Genomic DNA, 15,611 nt, shown 5'->3' on the forward strand with positions numbered 1-15,611 from the left:
CGTAGTTATAGCGTAGTTATCGAACTTTTAGCTTGCGAACTTGGTTAGAAGGTACAGTAGTTACGCATGCGTAGATGATTAGTCTCGCAAGGGTCTGGCTACGCGAGACTACTCGATCGCAACTCCCGTAAGTCTGCTGTTGAAATGATGCGTTTTTATCAGACGTACTAACGCGCGCAACGAACTTCCGTTTGTGCGCATGTCCACACTGAACCCTAGGGGTAGGTGTCGACTGTGACACTGTTTTAATGGTAGAACGTTTCTACATTGTAACGGCTAGTCTTACACACTTATAATAGGTATATGTACCTTCAAATTAACCCCAAGTCGATGTAATCTTGATTTCTCTTGTTTGTATCTCACCTATGGTAGCAATTAGCGAGAAAGTATGGCATGATGGTCTCCTCTAGAGAATGACCAGACAATACAAAACATCGAGTTAACAATAGATGATAGAGTTTTCCAAGCTACTCTCCAAAAGTATGATATCCTTATTATCATTACAATTATTTGTTGTTGTTGATTTGACTACACCCACTATATTTAATCACACACCTGCCTTCTCATCACTAAACGTGGCTCTCGTCTGCAGCTGGGCTTGGTTGTTCATAGACTGGAGCTGTATCTGCGCTCAATAAACAGTCCCTGATAATTTATGTTTATCAGGTAGTACTGTAAGCCAGTAGTTACCTTGTGCTCTAACTTCTTGCATTGGAGTGTAGGTCTCTGGTGGTTCGGGCGGTGGCTGATTTGTCTTATCTGAATTCGGAGAGTAAGCGGAATGGTTCATACTTCGATATACCTTGACTCCAGCAGCCGCACCTCCTACAAGAACGACTGCACCGACTATTCCAACTCCAATCCAAAGTCCATCCGGGGCATCGTTATCTTTATTACTTTCCTCGTCTCCAGTACGAGCAATGTTGATATCTGGATCGTTTGTTTCTGGTGGTTTCTCTGTGTCAGTAGTTAGACTCGCATTGTTGCGTTCAGTTGGACTAGCAGCTGTATTGGTCGACTGTTCATTGCAATTGCTGAATTCGTTACAATCGGGAGGAGGTGTTGTTTCAGACGGAATTGTCAGAACTTGTGTGGTCGTCTCTCCACCTAGTACAAACATAGGTGAAGAAGTAGGAGGTTCAGTTGTAATGTCACTATTACATCTTCTGCATTCGACGCGTATTTCTTCCGGTTTAGCTTTCCGTCTCTTATTTGCAGAATTTTGGGTCGCATTAGAAGCATATTGTAACGTTATTACCATGTCACCTCTTTGACTGATGTCCTTGGCTACCAGTTGCGTTTGACTAAATCGACTTTTGCGTTCAATCTGAATGCCCTGTTCAACAGATATCAAACGTGCGTTCAATTGGAGATGAAGTCTACATGTCACCAACTGTTCTTCTTCTTCATTACTGCTAGACTTCTTATGAGGGGGTGGTTTCAATATAGGAAGTTTGATTTTAATGCTGTAGACGCTGTCCTTAATTTTGTCAGGAGGTGGAGGCAGACTACGTAGTTTTGGCTTCCCAATGACTGAACCGTTGCACATATTCGTTATAGCCTTATTAGGCACCACCTGAAGTGTAGAGCAATGGACACAAGTTACCTCCACTTCCGCAGGCCACCAAGAGTGCCGACTGTTCTCTTGTTGTTGACGTGTTGGTCCTCGTTTAGGCTTCACAGGTGTTGCCGGAGGAGAGTGTTTCTTAGGACTCGCACTATCCTTCTTAGGACTCGCATTATCCTTCTTCGGCACTTTGAGTTTAGACGCATCTTGACTTGCAATTAGTCGTACTGTAAGAGATAGATTCACGGTCAAAGTATCAGCCATCTCGTTGAGAAACACAAACGTGTTTGGTCCAAATTCTTCCAAAGTCATGAGTTGTGCTCCATTCACTGTCGTCACATTCATCTTCTTTTTGTCTGTACTAAATTTGATAGTCAAATACCAACCAAAAACCTTTTGTTTCAAATTCAAAGATAGCTGTATTCTGTACGAAGACGTCCCAGAGATCAAGGTTTGATTACACGTCACCGAATCGATATATTCATCATCTGCCGACTTGGAAATATAGTTAGCGCACGACTCTGTCGACGTATCATTCCCTGATGTCGACTGTTCAGCTCTGGCAGCAATCAGAAGACAGAAAAAGAAGAAGAACGACCGCATGATGACTGGACGGTACTGGCCAAGGCCGCGATGGTAATAATGGCGTGAGACTCAGTTCTGCTCATTTATGGTAGCCATCCTATCGGACCACACTTACGCAGCGCGAGCATAAAGCAGGGCAGTTCCAGTGACGAGGTGGTGCTTTTCTGAGCAGACGAAGAGAAGGTGTTCGGATGATGTGCAGTGAGAGCATGGTTCCACTTGTTTTGACACTTTGCAATGATCTACTGAAGCCGTTAGCTGTAGCTGAATATAACACGTGACGATTGATTGAATGCCTCATGATCAGACGATGAAAAATGAAGAAATGCTCGCTAGCTAAAAGTCAACGTCCGTCACCGCAAAGCAGCGAGGGTGACACGTGGTCAGGTCACGTGCACATCAACTTCTTCGTAACATGGAACCACCTGATCGTTTCCACTACGTGTTTAGCTGCGACCTTGAACTCAAATTGCAGATAAAAATGTGCTGAATGTATAGGGCGATTTTGGTGAAGTGAGGTCCTATTAGACTCTGTTTTAGCGGAACGCTCGAAGGCAAACGGGAACGAAGGAGCTTCAAAGCCATAGTGGAAGATCCTCAATTAAAATTTTCCGGGCTATATCAAAGGTTTTGAACTTTTTGATAAAATTATTTCAATAACGTTGTTTGTGTCTGTAGCTCTTGCTCTGATCTGTATGTGACCTGCCAAGTCTTGGACAACGGACGGCCTCTTTCCTTGCCTACACAGACTGCGTATAAAGCGTTCAGCACTCGGTGGAAGTGAGCAGAAGAATAGTGTTGTTCATTATTGACAAAATAGGCAGACACACAAATGATAGACAGACAGATAGACAGACAGACAGAAAGACAGATTATTATATTTGAACTCTTACTCTACTAATAACAATCGCTAACTTTACGTATGCATAACAATAACAGTCAAGGAACAAAATGTTGAACGTCTTTATCATATAGAAAGTCATCAAAATTGCACTTAGACAACTTTGACAACTTTTTAAAAATCACAGGAGAGTTGCAAGACTGTACAACTACAGACAGTTGCTTTCTCCATCTATCTCTAAAGTCTGTTTCTCTGCTTTTCCATTTGCATCTTTTTTGAAATTTTGGAGATCTTATCGAGATAGTCTTCAGCCATATGGGCCCAAAAGCCAAAGTGTTCAAAACCAGTGGAATACATGTTGTATCAGATCTTGCTATAGACTGCTGTTGACCATATTTTGTCATTTTGCGTTTTTCCCTCAACTCAGCTACATAACCTGATATTTTGGCAGCTGATTGTACGGTGTCACAAGAATGTGGATGAGCAAGTGAAATGTCCAGGTCTTTTGTCGAGTGTTCAGTGGGATCTTATGTTGTTATATCCGGTCTGTTCTTAGAGTCAGTATACCTATTTCTTGGCTCAACTTGATGAGGAGTGTTTAACTCGTCTGAACATTTAGCCCAAGTTGACACGATTGTATTGTGTTGCCATATTAGGCCACCGCCAAACTTGCAGGTCAATAGATGATAACCATGTTCATCAAGGCTTCTACCACAATCACACTTGGTAACAATCTGGGAATATGGTAAAGGAATACCAAATCTAAAAAATGCTGCCACACGAAATTTTGAGGACTTTAGAACAAATCTTGGTGCTGAAGGAATAGCTTGAAGCTATGATCCTGCTCCACGTCCCTGACATGACCTTATCCTAGTAGCATGTTTGACAGAGGATGCTTGCATAACACATGTTGCTGCATTTCCTTCAGCAATATCCGAGCTCAGGCGATTTTGGAGTTTTACTGGATTTGCCATAAGTCCAGACAAAGACTGAGGTATGAATGTCTCTGTATCTGATCCTAAGGTGGAAGGAAGGCTTGCTATTGCCTTGCAAAGATGCTGATAGAAAGGAGGTGGACTCGCACAGTTGAGGCTGTGACATAGATCTATTCTAGATGGAAATCTTTGAGGAATCATGCTTATTGAATAGCACCATCAACTCACAAAAGCAGCAGCAGAGACTTGTGTCAACTTTGTAATGCCAAAATCTCCCAACTTGATTTTAAGAGATGCTTGCTTCCATGTTAGCTTGTCAAGTGCACTCAACCCCAATATTGCTGCAAAAGTATCTCTTGATAGCTGATCATGAAGTGAGAAGCTTGGTGTAAAACTGAAGGAGGCACACACCTTGCTAAATGATTCAGTGTAGGCACATGACAGTACGGCAGTAAGAGAAGTGCACTTTGAGGATCATTCAAGTTGAGCAGTTGAGAACAAAGGCCTTCACCTGCAGTCGCTGATTTGCTACATCTAGACTGGACGTAAGAATCATTGCCAATAGGCACCCCAAGGATATCAACACCAGACGATACTATGGGAACTGAGAATCTGTTTACATTATTCTCTTTGGCTGATGGCAAATATATTTCACACTTTCTATCACAAATTTTCAGGTTGATTGTTTGAAACTCTTTCCGTAGATTAGTTAGCACCGACTCATACTGTTGACTATAGCCAACCACAAAGATGTCATCCAAGTAAGCCAAAATAGTTAAATTACTGTGCTTCTTTTGAAGCCTATTGATGACTGGGTGTATAGACAAAGCGAATAGGAATGGACCTAAGGGGTCACCTTGGTGAACCCTTCTTCTGATGGAATAACTGACAAAGATTTACCATTGAAGTACAGCAATGGACTTGTGATTCCATACATTTGTTGGACATGAGCATGAATTTGGGGAAATTGGATTATCACCTCATCCAAAAATTGAGGTCTTGAGACACTATTGAAGGCATTCGATATATCTTTTTTAAGAATTCCCAATTCTGAATCCGACTCTAGCAGCATTTGGATGTGGTGGACTAATATTTCTGATCCTCCTGGTGTAGTTACCCCATGTTGAAGGGGAGCGAAGTAAGTTGCAAGATCTGACTTCAACTGAAGGCAGATAATCTTTGCAGTTAATCGCCTTAGTGTCTCACCTATTGCGATGGGTCTAACATCTCCGTTTCCCTTAGGAAGAGCAATCAATCTTGATGCTGTAAATAAAGGAGCTATGTTGGGAGGTAAGAGACCTTTCGCAATGTGGCAACAAGCTCCAAACAGGAGATCACAGGTGAGAATGTTTTCCAGTAGTAGACGTAAATGCTCATACCTCCAACCCGAAGGACCAGCACCCGACCCCCTTGGTGCTCTTCTCAATGCCTCCAAGAAAACAGACTTTTTCAAGTCTATCTGAGGGGTGTTCACAGTAGAAAGACGTAATTCTTCTGATTGACTGGGATGTTGGCTTTCAATTTCTTCTCAGTTTCTGGTGACGGTGGTATTAAACCATCACTTGTAAGGATTCTTGCAGCACGAGACAATTCACCACACTTGACAGATTTAGTGCATCTCTATACCTTTCCTCCTGATTTTGCTTGGACGACGCATCTACTTTCCGAGATTCTTTGTTTGATGACTGCAAATTCACCAATTCTTTCCAGTGAAAATGTAGGAAATGTTGATGAATAGCTTTCACGTCACACAAACCGGATTTCTCTTTTGGGTGTGGTTTCAGAATCATACGAGGAAGCAACAAAAGAAGTTTCCAACCACCTTTGTATTCTGGTTCTTCCTCGATTTTAAGTAAAGGAATTAGGCAACAATCATAGAAAGTTGATCGGAGAGCAGGAGGTACATACTGGACGGAACGCATCATTAGGAATTGTAAAATGGCATCAATAGAGATTGAATCTAGCCACCTCCAGGCTTCCTGCTGAGCATTCAACTCTTTCTCATTGATCTCAGGAGTTTGGGCAGAACAAGCAGAAGACTGAGAAGCCCGAAAACGACCGTCTACATCGACATCAGTATCTCTTTGCGTGGGAGGGGCTCTTTTCACCGTTGAAGATGACGACGACGAAATGAGAGACGTGTTGCATTTAGATACATGTTGATTGAGACGAGTCAACCATTGATGACATGTAGGGCACTGAACTAGATTATTTTCTCTCACAAATGAGTGGAACGTTTACTCGGGTCATGAGATGAACGGAATGAGCCAAAACTCTCCGGAAAGGACCTTTGTACTTGCAATCCGGAGCAGGACAACTCACAGTAGCCATAACAACGAAGCGTCTCAGGAAATGAAGAAATAGAAGAGAGACGAAAAATTCAAACCGACACCACCACATTTGGGAACAGACAGACAGACAGACAGACAAACAGTAGATATTATTGTCTGTTTATGTTGACAGACAAAATGTCGATATTTCAATGATTGAAAGGCAATGAGTACTTGCAGATATTGTGGCTCAACTGTTTTCTGGTTTGAAGGTCACATTTCATCTTCTGAAGGTGCCCTGTAACCATCAGCAGCGGTGGAGTAATCTTAGGTGTTGTAGGGATGTTATTTGAACTGATATAATAGCAAATGACACTATCGTATTCGCCTGTAATAACGCTCTGGGCGTATAGAAAAAAAAGACTTTTTTCTGGGCGTATACTAGGGCATGGGCGTTATTTTGGTCCTAGGCGTATACATGGTCACAAAATGCTGTCGTTTGGCCAGTCATCATCTAGATACTGGAAGACAGAAATACCACAAATACTTGCAATTAACCATTTGCAAGATCAAAGGTACTGGTATCCATACAGCATCAACATACACGCAGCTAGAAACTAAACACGTCGTTGGCCTGAAGCACGTCAAGAGCATCAGGGTTGGTAATTGCAACGAAGACATGAGTCTAGCAGTAAGCACTTTCTCTCAACACTGACATCAGCTCATCAAGCACACACAGACGGAGACGAATGTTCTGCGGACCCCATTTTGTTTTGTTTGCACATGCGTATCCTGGCCTTATACTTGGGCATGGGCGTTTTTTGGGCTGAAAGTTCTGATCTGTCGCACATGGGCGTTATTTCGGTATGGGCGTTATTACGGGCGAATACAGTATAATTATAGTGAAATGTTGAGCAATAACATATATGTTGCATACACATTGATTATAATACTCGAAACAGACATTACTACTCTATAATGTACTGTCACAGAATGTAGAATTTCTGCTGGTACTTGCTAGTATATAATATTGTACATTCAGTCATATGCATGTAATACAGAGTATTTTTCATCTTTTCTTGGTATAGTTGGAATGAATGGTTGACATTACCAATCAAATACAAGGACATTCCACGGACAGCTCTAGTACGTTTCAAGTCTTCTTGTTGAGACTTGCAAGTTGTAGTAACATAGATATTCTGTTGACAGATTACGTTTACTGTTTGGGATGTTTATGGTCATGAAAAAGATCTACCAGTTGGCAGCACTGTGATTCCTGCTTTTAATAAACATGGGTTAGTGAATTACAACTCATTAACAAACGAGGATTTTGTTAAGACTTTCTGATGCGAAGAGTGTTGCAACATGGAATTCATGATCTGCGTGTGAACCCTGATACCATTGGATCTGATTCGAACACTTTATTGGAAACATCAGCTACTGCTACTGGAGAAATGGCAAAGCTTTCTGTTGTCAGATGTTTATACTACGTTTACATTCGACACACTTCTGATGTATATTTGTCATAGTTGGCAAAACGACACAGGAAAGGTCGAATGATGAAAATGGACTGGCTTGATAGACTCACATTTAGAGAGATTGAGCAGATCAATGAGGTTATTGCAGCAGTTTCATGATCATGTGATTTGTTTTTGTGATGTTGATGATATTTAGAGAGAAAAACGAAGTTCCAACTTTATGTACTTGATGGTTGAGTTTCCTCAGTTTCATAATGGTGATCTGGAGCATCTCATTATCTTTTATGAACGTGTAAGCGTACAGTCAACTTTTTGCTTGCACTTTAGCACATACATTGCCTTTTATTATAGAACTGTGATAATCAAATGGATGTGGTTCAAAGATGCAATGACCTGGTCTTAGTGCCGGACCCAGAGATGTTCAGAGTATGTGTAGAGCGATGACCCAGTAGGTTGCTTGTTGTTGGTAATGTGTTTTGGAAGGATAATGTTGTTGAAATAAAGCATCACAAGATGACAAGAAGTCTGCGACATGGACCAGTTGCCAGAGAACTGAAACCCAATCTTCCAGCACGAGACCAGCTCAATGTGGGCATACAACATGTTTGTGTTACATTAATGATTGGAATGCAGTTTGTTTTCTATTTGTACAGGCAATTGTACGCTATCCACCAGGCAAATCTCTCACTTCAGAAGAGCTGGACATTGTCTGGAAGTTTCGTTATTACTTAACACGAGATAAAAAGGTGACTCTGGTTAACTGACTTATCATGGCTGGTCAGTTTATGTACATTCATACTGCTTTCTGCTTATCAGGCACTAACAAAGTTTCTGCGGTGTGTTGATTGGACGAGTGAACAGGAAGTGGCACAGGTTTGGTAACATTTTTGTGTATTTTATTTTTTGTGGTTTAATGTAGTTGTGTATATAGGCAGTAGATCTCATGAGAAAGTGGCAACCGATTGATGTGGAGGATGCCCTAGAGTTACTGTCAAGTCAGTTCACTCACGACAGTGTTCGCCAGTATGCAGTGTCAAGACTGGCTCAAGCATCAGATGAGGTTTTAACTGCTGGTAGTATGATGGGATTTTATCAAAAGTAATATCTTTCTACTTGGCACGTTTTATAGGATCTCTTACTCTATTTACTGCAGCTGGTTGCAGCTGTTCGATATGAGAAGGTAGCAGATGATTTGATTGCCACCAATGCAGCAACATCACATTATGCAGATGAATCAGAGTCTGCGCCTCAAGGTGGTGATCCTCTTGGAGTTGGCGGCGACCCTCTTGGAGTTGGTGGCGATCCTTTAGGAGTCACAGGGCGAAATCTGACAACAGGTGAAGAAAAAGCACTTGTTGTTCAGGAGGATGAGGTTCAACATAAACAACAGTTACGCATTATGACAGTTGTTATTTTGTCTGTAATTTTAGCGACTGAAACTGGGTCCTTTTCTAGTTGCAAGAGCTTGTGCAAATCCAGTTGTTGCAAACTATTTATACTGGTCACATCTGTTTTGGTGTATATAAATATACATGTGTCAATTATAAACTTGTTTCTAACAGGTACATCATGGTAGAAATAGAAGATAAAGATCCTCAGATAGCAGGGAGATACATGGCACTTAAAGGTAGTCTCTTGTTGGCCTTGACTCAGGTTAATTTTATTGCCTCTACATAGAATGAAGAATTTATTTATGTGTTACATTGCAGGGAGATGCAACCAGTAGACAGTCTCGCCTTATGTTGAGAAGGCAAACGGGTCTTATAGAGCAACTTGTGGCACTGTCTAATCGATTGAGTGGATCCAAAGAGAATAGACCTAAACGGGCATGTGTATTTATGCAGTAGATGTTGAAGCTCTTATGAAAGTTTTTATGTAGATTGAAACCCTGAAATCAGCTCTAGCACAACCATCATGGAAACCACATTTTGATGAGCCACTAGCTTTGGCTATTGATCCTGAAGTGATGGTGTTGGGAATTATAGCAGGTAAACTTTTGTGTGTGCTCTTTGCATTAGTCTCTTTTCTGGCTGTTTCTTCATTTAATTTTGGTTTGTTTGTTTGTTTGTTTGTTTGTGTTTTTTGTTGTATTAGGTTGTTTGTCTGTACATCGTTAGTTTGTGTGTGTGTGTGTGTGTGTGTGTGTGTGTGTGTGTGTGTGTGTGTGTGTGTGTGTGTTCGTGTGTGTGTATGTGCATGTGCATGTGTGTGAATGTACATGTGCACTTACTTAATCTGACATATTGTCTTAGAGAAAGGATATGTGTTTAAGAGTGCTTTAATGCCTCTTAAGATCGTCTTCAAAACGACGAGTAATAATGAATATGCAGTATGTCACTACACGTACAGCACTAGCCACACATATGGTGATGAATTAATATATGGTTAGGTGATATTCAAGAATGGAGATGATTTGCGTCAAGACCAGCTCATCCTTCAAGTTGTAACTTTAATGGATAAGGTTGACGCTGTGTGTAATGATGTATAATGTGTAGTAATACTTGATCGTGTTTGTTTGCGTTAGTTGTTAAGACGAGAGAATTTAGACTTAAAACTGACTCCGTATCATTCTCTAGCTGTCAGCTGTTCTTCAGGTACTTTGCAATCGTCATTGTTGTTGTTGTGACATGTATCATGCATGACATGTTCAGGTTTTATTGAGTGTGTACCAAACACGTCTGCGGTTGCTGAGGTTTTGGCTAAGCATGGGACTATACTGGTACAGTAGCTGCATGTCATGTGACACTTAACTTTGGGATTGTTTTGTATATTTTGTTGTGGGTGTCAGGAGTTCTTTCGAAAGCATGCATCTAGTGAGCACACTTCATATGGTGTCAGTCAAGAAGTGATGGATACATACGTAAAAAGCTGTGGTAAAATTATAAATGAACTTTAGTATTCTGGTCCTCTTCAGATATCATGTGTTTTCATAGCTGGATACTGTGTCATCACTTATCTACTTGGCATTGGAGACAGACATCTTGACAATCTCCTTTTGACACAAAGTGGTATGAATATGAGTAAGGTACTATAAGTTTGATTTTTAAACACTTATTTTGTAGGTCATTTGTTTCACATTGACTTTGGTTATATTTTGGGTCGTGATCCAAAACCTCTGCCTCCTCCAATGAAGCTTTGCAAGGAAATGGTATGTGTTTGTTGCAATACTCTCTGCTGTTTTGTTACTTGGACGATGTACCCTGTAGGTTGAAGCGATGGGAGGTAACCAGAGTGCTGAATACAAGCGATTTCGAGAGTATTGCTTTAATGCGTACCTTATTCTTCGAAGGTACTAGTTCATGGCTTTTGGGAAATTATGAATATAAACATAGACTATTTGCTGTAGGTCTGCCAATTTGATTCTTAATTTGTTTGCTTTGATGGTTCATACCAATGTGCAAGACATTGCTTTGGAACCTGATAAGGCTGTCAAGAAAGTATAATCTCTGTATCTAGTACTGGTGCGTGTTTTATTGTTAAATGTATGAGCATCTGTAAGGTCCAGGACAAGTTCTGTTTGCATCTAACTGAAGAGCAAGCAGTGCATTATTTTCAGTCTCTTATTGATGAAAGTGTCAATGCTCAGTTTGCTGTAATGGTCGAGAAAATACATAAGTGGGCCCAAGTAAGTAAAATGCACAAAATAATACTCATAATATACTTTACTTTGCTTTTTGTTTAGTATTGGAGAAAGTAAATAATACAAGGATGAACTGTTGATAGACTGTGATATTAATTAATTTAAAAAATCAGAGTGTTGTCATTAATTTTGTAATTACTGTATGTAGAATCTGAACATATGTCTATCTTTATGTGATTTGGACTATGCATGGTTGTGCCATATAGAATCAATGATTTTGTGTGAGGTGTCATTTTGAATTTTTGCCATCACATCTCTACCTTGATACAGCTAGATACATGCAGGTACTGTAGACGCTCGTAGATCGCTGCTATTACTGCACCATAGTGGCGGAATGCGATTTTGTCAAACAAAACTGGCGTTTTCCGGCAGCATCTTACGGACATCAAAACACGGACATATATTCTAGGGTAGGGCAAGTTCTAGTGGGCGTGGCTCCATTTAGCAAAAGTCCCGTGTGATACGTATGGGTATTTTCCCGCATTACTCCGATTGATGACAGATTCTCGTTGTCTGCATGAAGGCGTGCTGAAGTTCACAGCTCGTGAAACAGCGGCTGTAGAAGTGTACGTTTAACTATAACGTGTCTGCAGACTGTAGCTGCGCTGTTGGAGATGGCAGACTAAAAGCACAACACAGATTTTCGAGCAACGGTATTTAGTATCAAGTAAGAATACCCAGGTTGGTGCCGGCAGCGTTCGCGTGGTTGGGCGGCTATGCGACTCTGCTGTTACCCCGCCGTGCCATCGTCCCGGACTGGACGGCAAGCAGTGTACACTAAAAAGCAAACAAAGTTGTTACATGCACGTGTGTAGATACTTCAAAACGTGTCTGTCGTTCCACCCATCGGGTCTTACATAGTCCAGGAAGCCTGTGTGAGACGATTGGGGGTAGGTAAACCTTTACAGTCACCTCAAACAGCGCCTGCCTCTTGTGACTTTGGGCTAAAAACAGATATGCTTCATTAATAACAACTATCAGCTTCGGGAATGTTACAAGTTGCCGCAACGGATAGGTTGAGGCAATGAGCATAGCAATGCATGTACATTGCTAGAGGGGCTGTCTCTTTGATTTTAGCTTGTATACCTGCTCTTGAAGATGACATTACTGCAGCTCCATCGTATGCTTGTCCACGGATGTTGGATGGATCTAAAGAGATTGACGTATCAGAGACAGACTCTAAAATAGTTCTGCAGATCGTGTTGGCTTTCGCTTTCTCCAGGTACACTAAACTGATAAGACACTTCCTGATATGCGGATCTCGAGGCTAAGACAGGTCTACAGACCTTAATTAAGCACACAGACAAGATCTCTTGGTTCGCGTGTGGATCAGTAACTTCATCAGCTATGACAGCGAAAGGCAAGACATTTTCTCGGAGCTGTTTGGTCAACCGTTCTCTGATTTTGCACGCATATAATAATAATAATAATAATAATAATAATAATAATAATAATAATACACGGAAACATGTACCCCGCTGGGCTCACCTGCCGGGTTGGTGGGCGCCCAGATGGGGGGGTAAAGACCCCACTTGCCCATTATGGAGGGGCATAACGACACAATAATATTAAGAGTCACCGCCGTGGTTTAGTGGTTAGCGACAATGGCTACCACTCCATGGTTTGGGGTTCAAACCCCAGTGACGACAGTAAATTGTGAAACTTGTCTGTCTTTCTTTCTCATGTTTCTCTAGCTTTATCCATGAGACTATGACTCGTTTCAGTCGTTGGGGAGTTTCTGTGGTCTGGCGAACGGTCCGTTGACGATGACGTCCAGTGCTTTCCTGGTGGTCGTTGATATCCACCAGGCGTGCTGTATCGAGTACGCGGTCACCGTAATGCCTGCAATCTATATCGAATTGGCTAGTCATTGATCGCATAATGGACTACACGGAAACATGTACCCCGCTGGGCTCACCTGCCGGGTTGGTGGGCGCCCAGATGGGGGTAAAGACCCCACTTGCCCATTATGGAGGGGCATAACGACACATAATTCTACAAACCACCACGGTTTCTTTATCCTTTCTACTTCCTCTGCCAAATTTTGCTCAAACAATAGACGTTCTCTCTCAACATTGTCAGGAGACTCACTGTTTACTATCTCACCAAAATGTTTCTTCCATATCTCCAAAATTTCCTCTTCTGTCTCCGCTTCACCTATCTGTCCATTGTGCTTTACTCTTGTATGCTGCACTCCAAACTTCAACTTCTTCTAGAACAATTCTTGGCTATTTCCATCAATGTCATCAATCAACCTGTTACAGAATAACTCGTTTCTTCTTCGCTTGTTCTCCTTTAGTTTAGTTTGAGCTTAGATCTTTTCCTTGATTTGGTCATACCACAAAATAAGTTGCCCTGTCGTGGTTTCCCAGCATCACGCCACCGACAATAATCCTTCCTTGCCTCATGCCTAGCTTCCCTAATCTCTTCATCCCATCCAAACTTTCTTCCACCGTGACATTTGGCTTTCGGAATGCAACGTTTAGCGCACCTTAACATCGAACTACATATACCGTCAAAATACGACTCCATGATATGCTTAGGAGAACACCTTTCAGGCTCATTACAAGTTGCTGCATCTGCAGGTATGCCAATTTTATCTAACTCCTGGTCTAGCTCTATTTGGTATCTAGACAAATGCTCTGGCTTGGCTTATGTCCACAGCAAACGCCCTCCTTGAGGTCTTAAATTATCGCTCTCTTTTCTCAAGTCAACTCTTACTTCAACTGACATCATTATCGGCCAATGATCAGACATGATCATACCATCTTCAAGTATCTCAAAGACTGCAACCATTCTTTTCAACGATTTCGATACAATAAAATAATCAATCCATGAATGAGCAGAAAAGTCTGACCTATGCCAAGTACTCGGATCATCAAGCCTTGCCTGATCATTTATCCCTACAACAGTCAAATTACTCTCAGCGACAAAGGTACCTAACTGTCTTGCAGAGTGACTCTTCATTTGACAGAGATCAGCATTAAAGTCTCCCAGCACCACTGTCCCAATATACTCATCCGACTCAAGAAGGCTCTCCAAGCAACCGAGTTGAGATAGCGAATCTGAGTCACCATAATCAACTGGCATATATACTGCCACAACCAAAACATTACCGTAACTTGTCCCAACACGTACAGCGGCTAATCTATCCGAAGCAGTAAAAACAGGAGATATATTCCTTTCCATACGCTTGTGCCATAAAATTGCCACGCCTCTATAAGGTCTCCCCAATATGACACAACCATCTCCATAGGAGACACTGCACAAAACAAAGCGTCATCTGCCACAGATGAAAACAATTGGAACTCTGACCTATAAAGCCAATGCTCTTGCACAGCTAAGATATCTAGATCTTTAAATTAAACAACTCTGTAACATCTTCTTGTGAAGATTTTACCATCACATCTCTACCTTGATAAGCTAGATACATACATAGTGGCGGAATGCGATTTGTCAAACAAAACTGGCGTTTTCCGGCAGCATCTTACGGACATCAAAACACGGACATATTATAATTTTAGGGTAGGTCAAGTATTAGTGGGCGTGGCCCCATGTACCAAAAGTCCCGTGTGATACGTACGCGTATTTTCCGGCATAACTCTGATTGTTGGCAGATTCTCATTGTCTGCATGAAGGCGTACTGAAGTTCACAGCTCGCGAAACAGCGGCTGTAGAAGTGTACGTTTAGCTATAACGTGTCTGCAGACTGTTAGAGATGAGAGGTGCACAGGGCAGAAGTAAAGCACAACACAGATTTTCCAGCAACGGTATTTAGTATCAGGTAAGGATGCCCAGATTGGTGCCGGCAGTGTCCACGGAGCTGTGCGGACACTTGTCCGCTGCCAGGTCGAGCTCACTGCAGATCTCAGTGGCTTTCCCTGGTCGCAGGCCGGGGTCTGTTCAGCAACGTGAGCCTGTCAGCACCCCTCCGTGCGTCCGTCTCCGGCCGGGACGGAACACGGTGTGCACTAAAAACAAAGCAAAGAACATCAGCAAAGTAGGTGCTGCTGTTAGGTGCATGTGTGTAGATTTTGCTGACAAATTTTGGTCTGTGTGGTAGCCTGTCAGTAGGGTAACCAGGAAGGAGAAAGCACAGCAGCCCTGCTCTAAAAATCAGGTTTACTAATTATTTATTAATCTATTTGGTAACTCTGAGTGCCCATTTTCAAACTCATTCTACATTTTGGCAGGATCTAGATAATCTGAAAGTTTCATAGTGATTAAATGGTTGCTACTCTTAATTTTAATTAAATGCAAGTACATAAACTTTTTCATAACTGTAGAGAATGCAG

General features: G+C 41.7%; 3 protein-coding genes across 4 annotated transcripts in view; 1 reads left to right on the top strand and 2 right to left on the bottom strand.

The window, feature by feature from the left end:
- Positions 1-333: 333 nt before the first annotated feature.
- Positions 334-2,494, bottom strand: LOC134191867 (uncharacterized). Of its 2 annotated transcripts, XM_062660500.1 has the most exons (3): positions 1,162-2,494; positions 691-1,107; positions 334-625 (listed from the first exon to the last, which is right to left on the bottom strand). In XM_062660500.1, the coding sequence occupies exons 1-3, from the start codon at positions 2,168-2,170 to the stop codon at positions 570-572; spliced, it is 1,482 nt and encodes a 493-aa protein (XP_062516484.1). In that variant the 5' UTR covers positions 2,171-2,494; the 3' UTR covers positions 334-569. The 2 variants fall into 2 exon arrangements, with proteins under 2 accessions (XP_062516484.1, XP_062516483.1); XM_062660499.1 differs by having other exon boundaries at positions 691-2,494.
- A 48-nt stretch (positions 2,495-2,542) lies between these two features.
- LOC134191866 (phosphatidylinositol 3-kinase catalytic subunit type 3-like) lies at positions 2,543-11,555 on the top strand. The gene is made up of 29 exons (XM_062660498.1): positions 2,543-2,635; positions 2,693-2,779; positions 2,831-2,932; positions 7,287-7,344; positions 7,408-7,493; positions 7,553-7,670; positions 7,728-7,814; positions 7,873-7,968; positions 8,028-8,102; positions 8,160-8,264; positions 8,330-8,422; positions 8,493-8,549; positions 8,608-8,736; positions 8,806-9,048; positions 9,107-9,177; positions 9,239-9,329; positions 9,386-9,502; positions 9,556-9,664; positions 9,929-10,005; positions 10,066-10,137; positions 10,201-10,270; positions 10,328-10,395; positions 10,465-10,549; positions 10,610-10,684; positions 10,739-10,824; positions 10,883-10,965; positions 11,023-11,113; positions 11,176-11,301; positions 11,359-11,555. The coding sequence occupies exons 1-29, from the start codon at positions 2,568-2,570 to the stop codon at positions 11,371-11,373; spliced, it is 2,640 nt and encodes an 879-aa protein (XP_062516482.1). The 5' UTR covers positions 2,543-2,567; the 3' UTR covers positions 11,374-11,555.
- A 3,927-nt stretch (positions 11,556-15,482) lies between these two features.
- The window catches only part of LOC134192621 (L-seryl-tRNA(Sec) kinase-like), a 1,212-nt gene continuing 1,083 nt past the window's right edge, over positions 15,483-15,611 (bottom strand). Inside the window, exon 1 of the mRNA XM_062661369.1 lies at positions 15,483-15,611. This exon is cut by the window's right edge and continues 1,083 nt beyond it. Coding sequence (XP_062517353.1) covers positions 15,591-15,611 — 21 coding nt within the window. The 3' untranslated portion in view covers positions 15,483-15,590.

The sequence above is a fragment of the Corticium candelabrum genome, chromosome 16, assembly GCF_963422355.1.
Source record: "Corticium candelabrum chromosome 16, ooCorCand1.1, whole genome shotgun sequence".
Taxonomy (NCBI): domain Eukaryota; kingdom Metazoa; phylum Porifera; class Homoscleromorpha; order Homosclerophorida; family Plakinidae; genus Corticium; species Corticium candelabrum.

What these genes read in the sequence shown, in the direction of transcription:
- LOC134191867 (XM_062660499.1), bottom strand. Translation starts at nt 2,170, where the DNA reads ATGCGGTCGTTCTTCTTCTTTTTCTGTCTTCTGATTGCTGCCAGAGCT. An exon ending in GCAAGAAGTTAGAGCACAAG is followed by an intron (nt 626 to 690) that starts GTAACTACTGGC and finishes TATTGAGCGCAG; the next exon opens with ATACAGCTCCAGTCTATGAA.
- LOC134191866 (XM_062660498.1), top strand. Translation starts at nt 2,568, where the DNA reads ATGGAACCACCTGATCGTTTCCACTACGTGTTTAGCTGCGACCTTGAA. An exon ending in CCTGCTTTTAATAAACATGG is followed by an intron (nt 7,494 to 7,552) that starts GTTAGTGAATTA and finishes TCTGATGCGAAG; the next exon opens with AGTGTTGCAACATGGAATTC. An exon ending in AGCTGTCAGCTGTTCTTCAG is followed by an intron (nt 10,271 to 10,327) that starts GTACTTTGCAAT and finishes TGACATGTTCAG; the next exon opens with GTTTTATTGAGTGTGTACCA.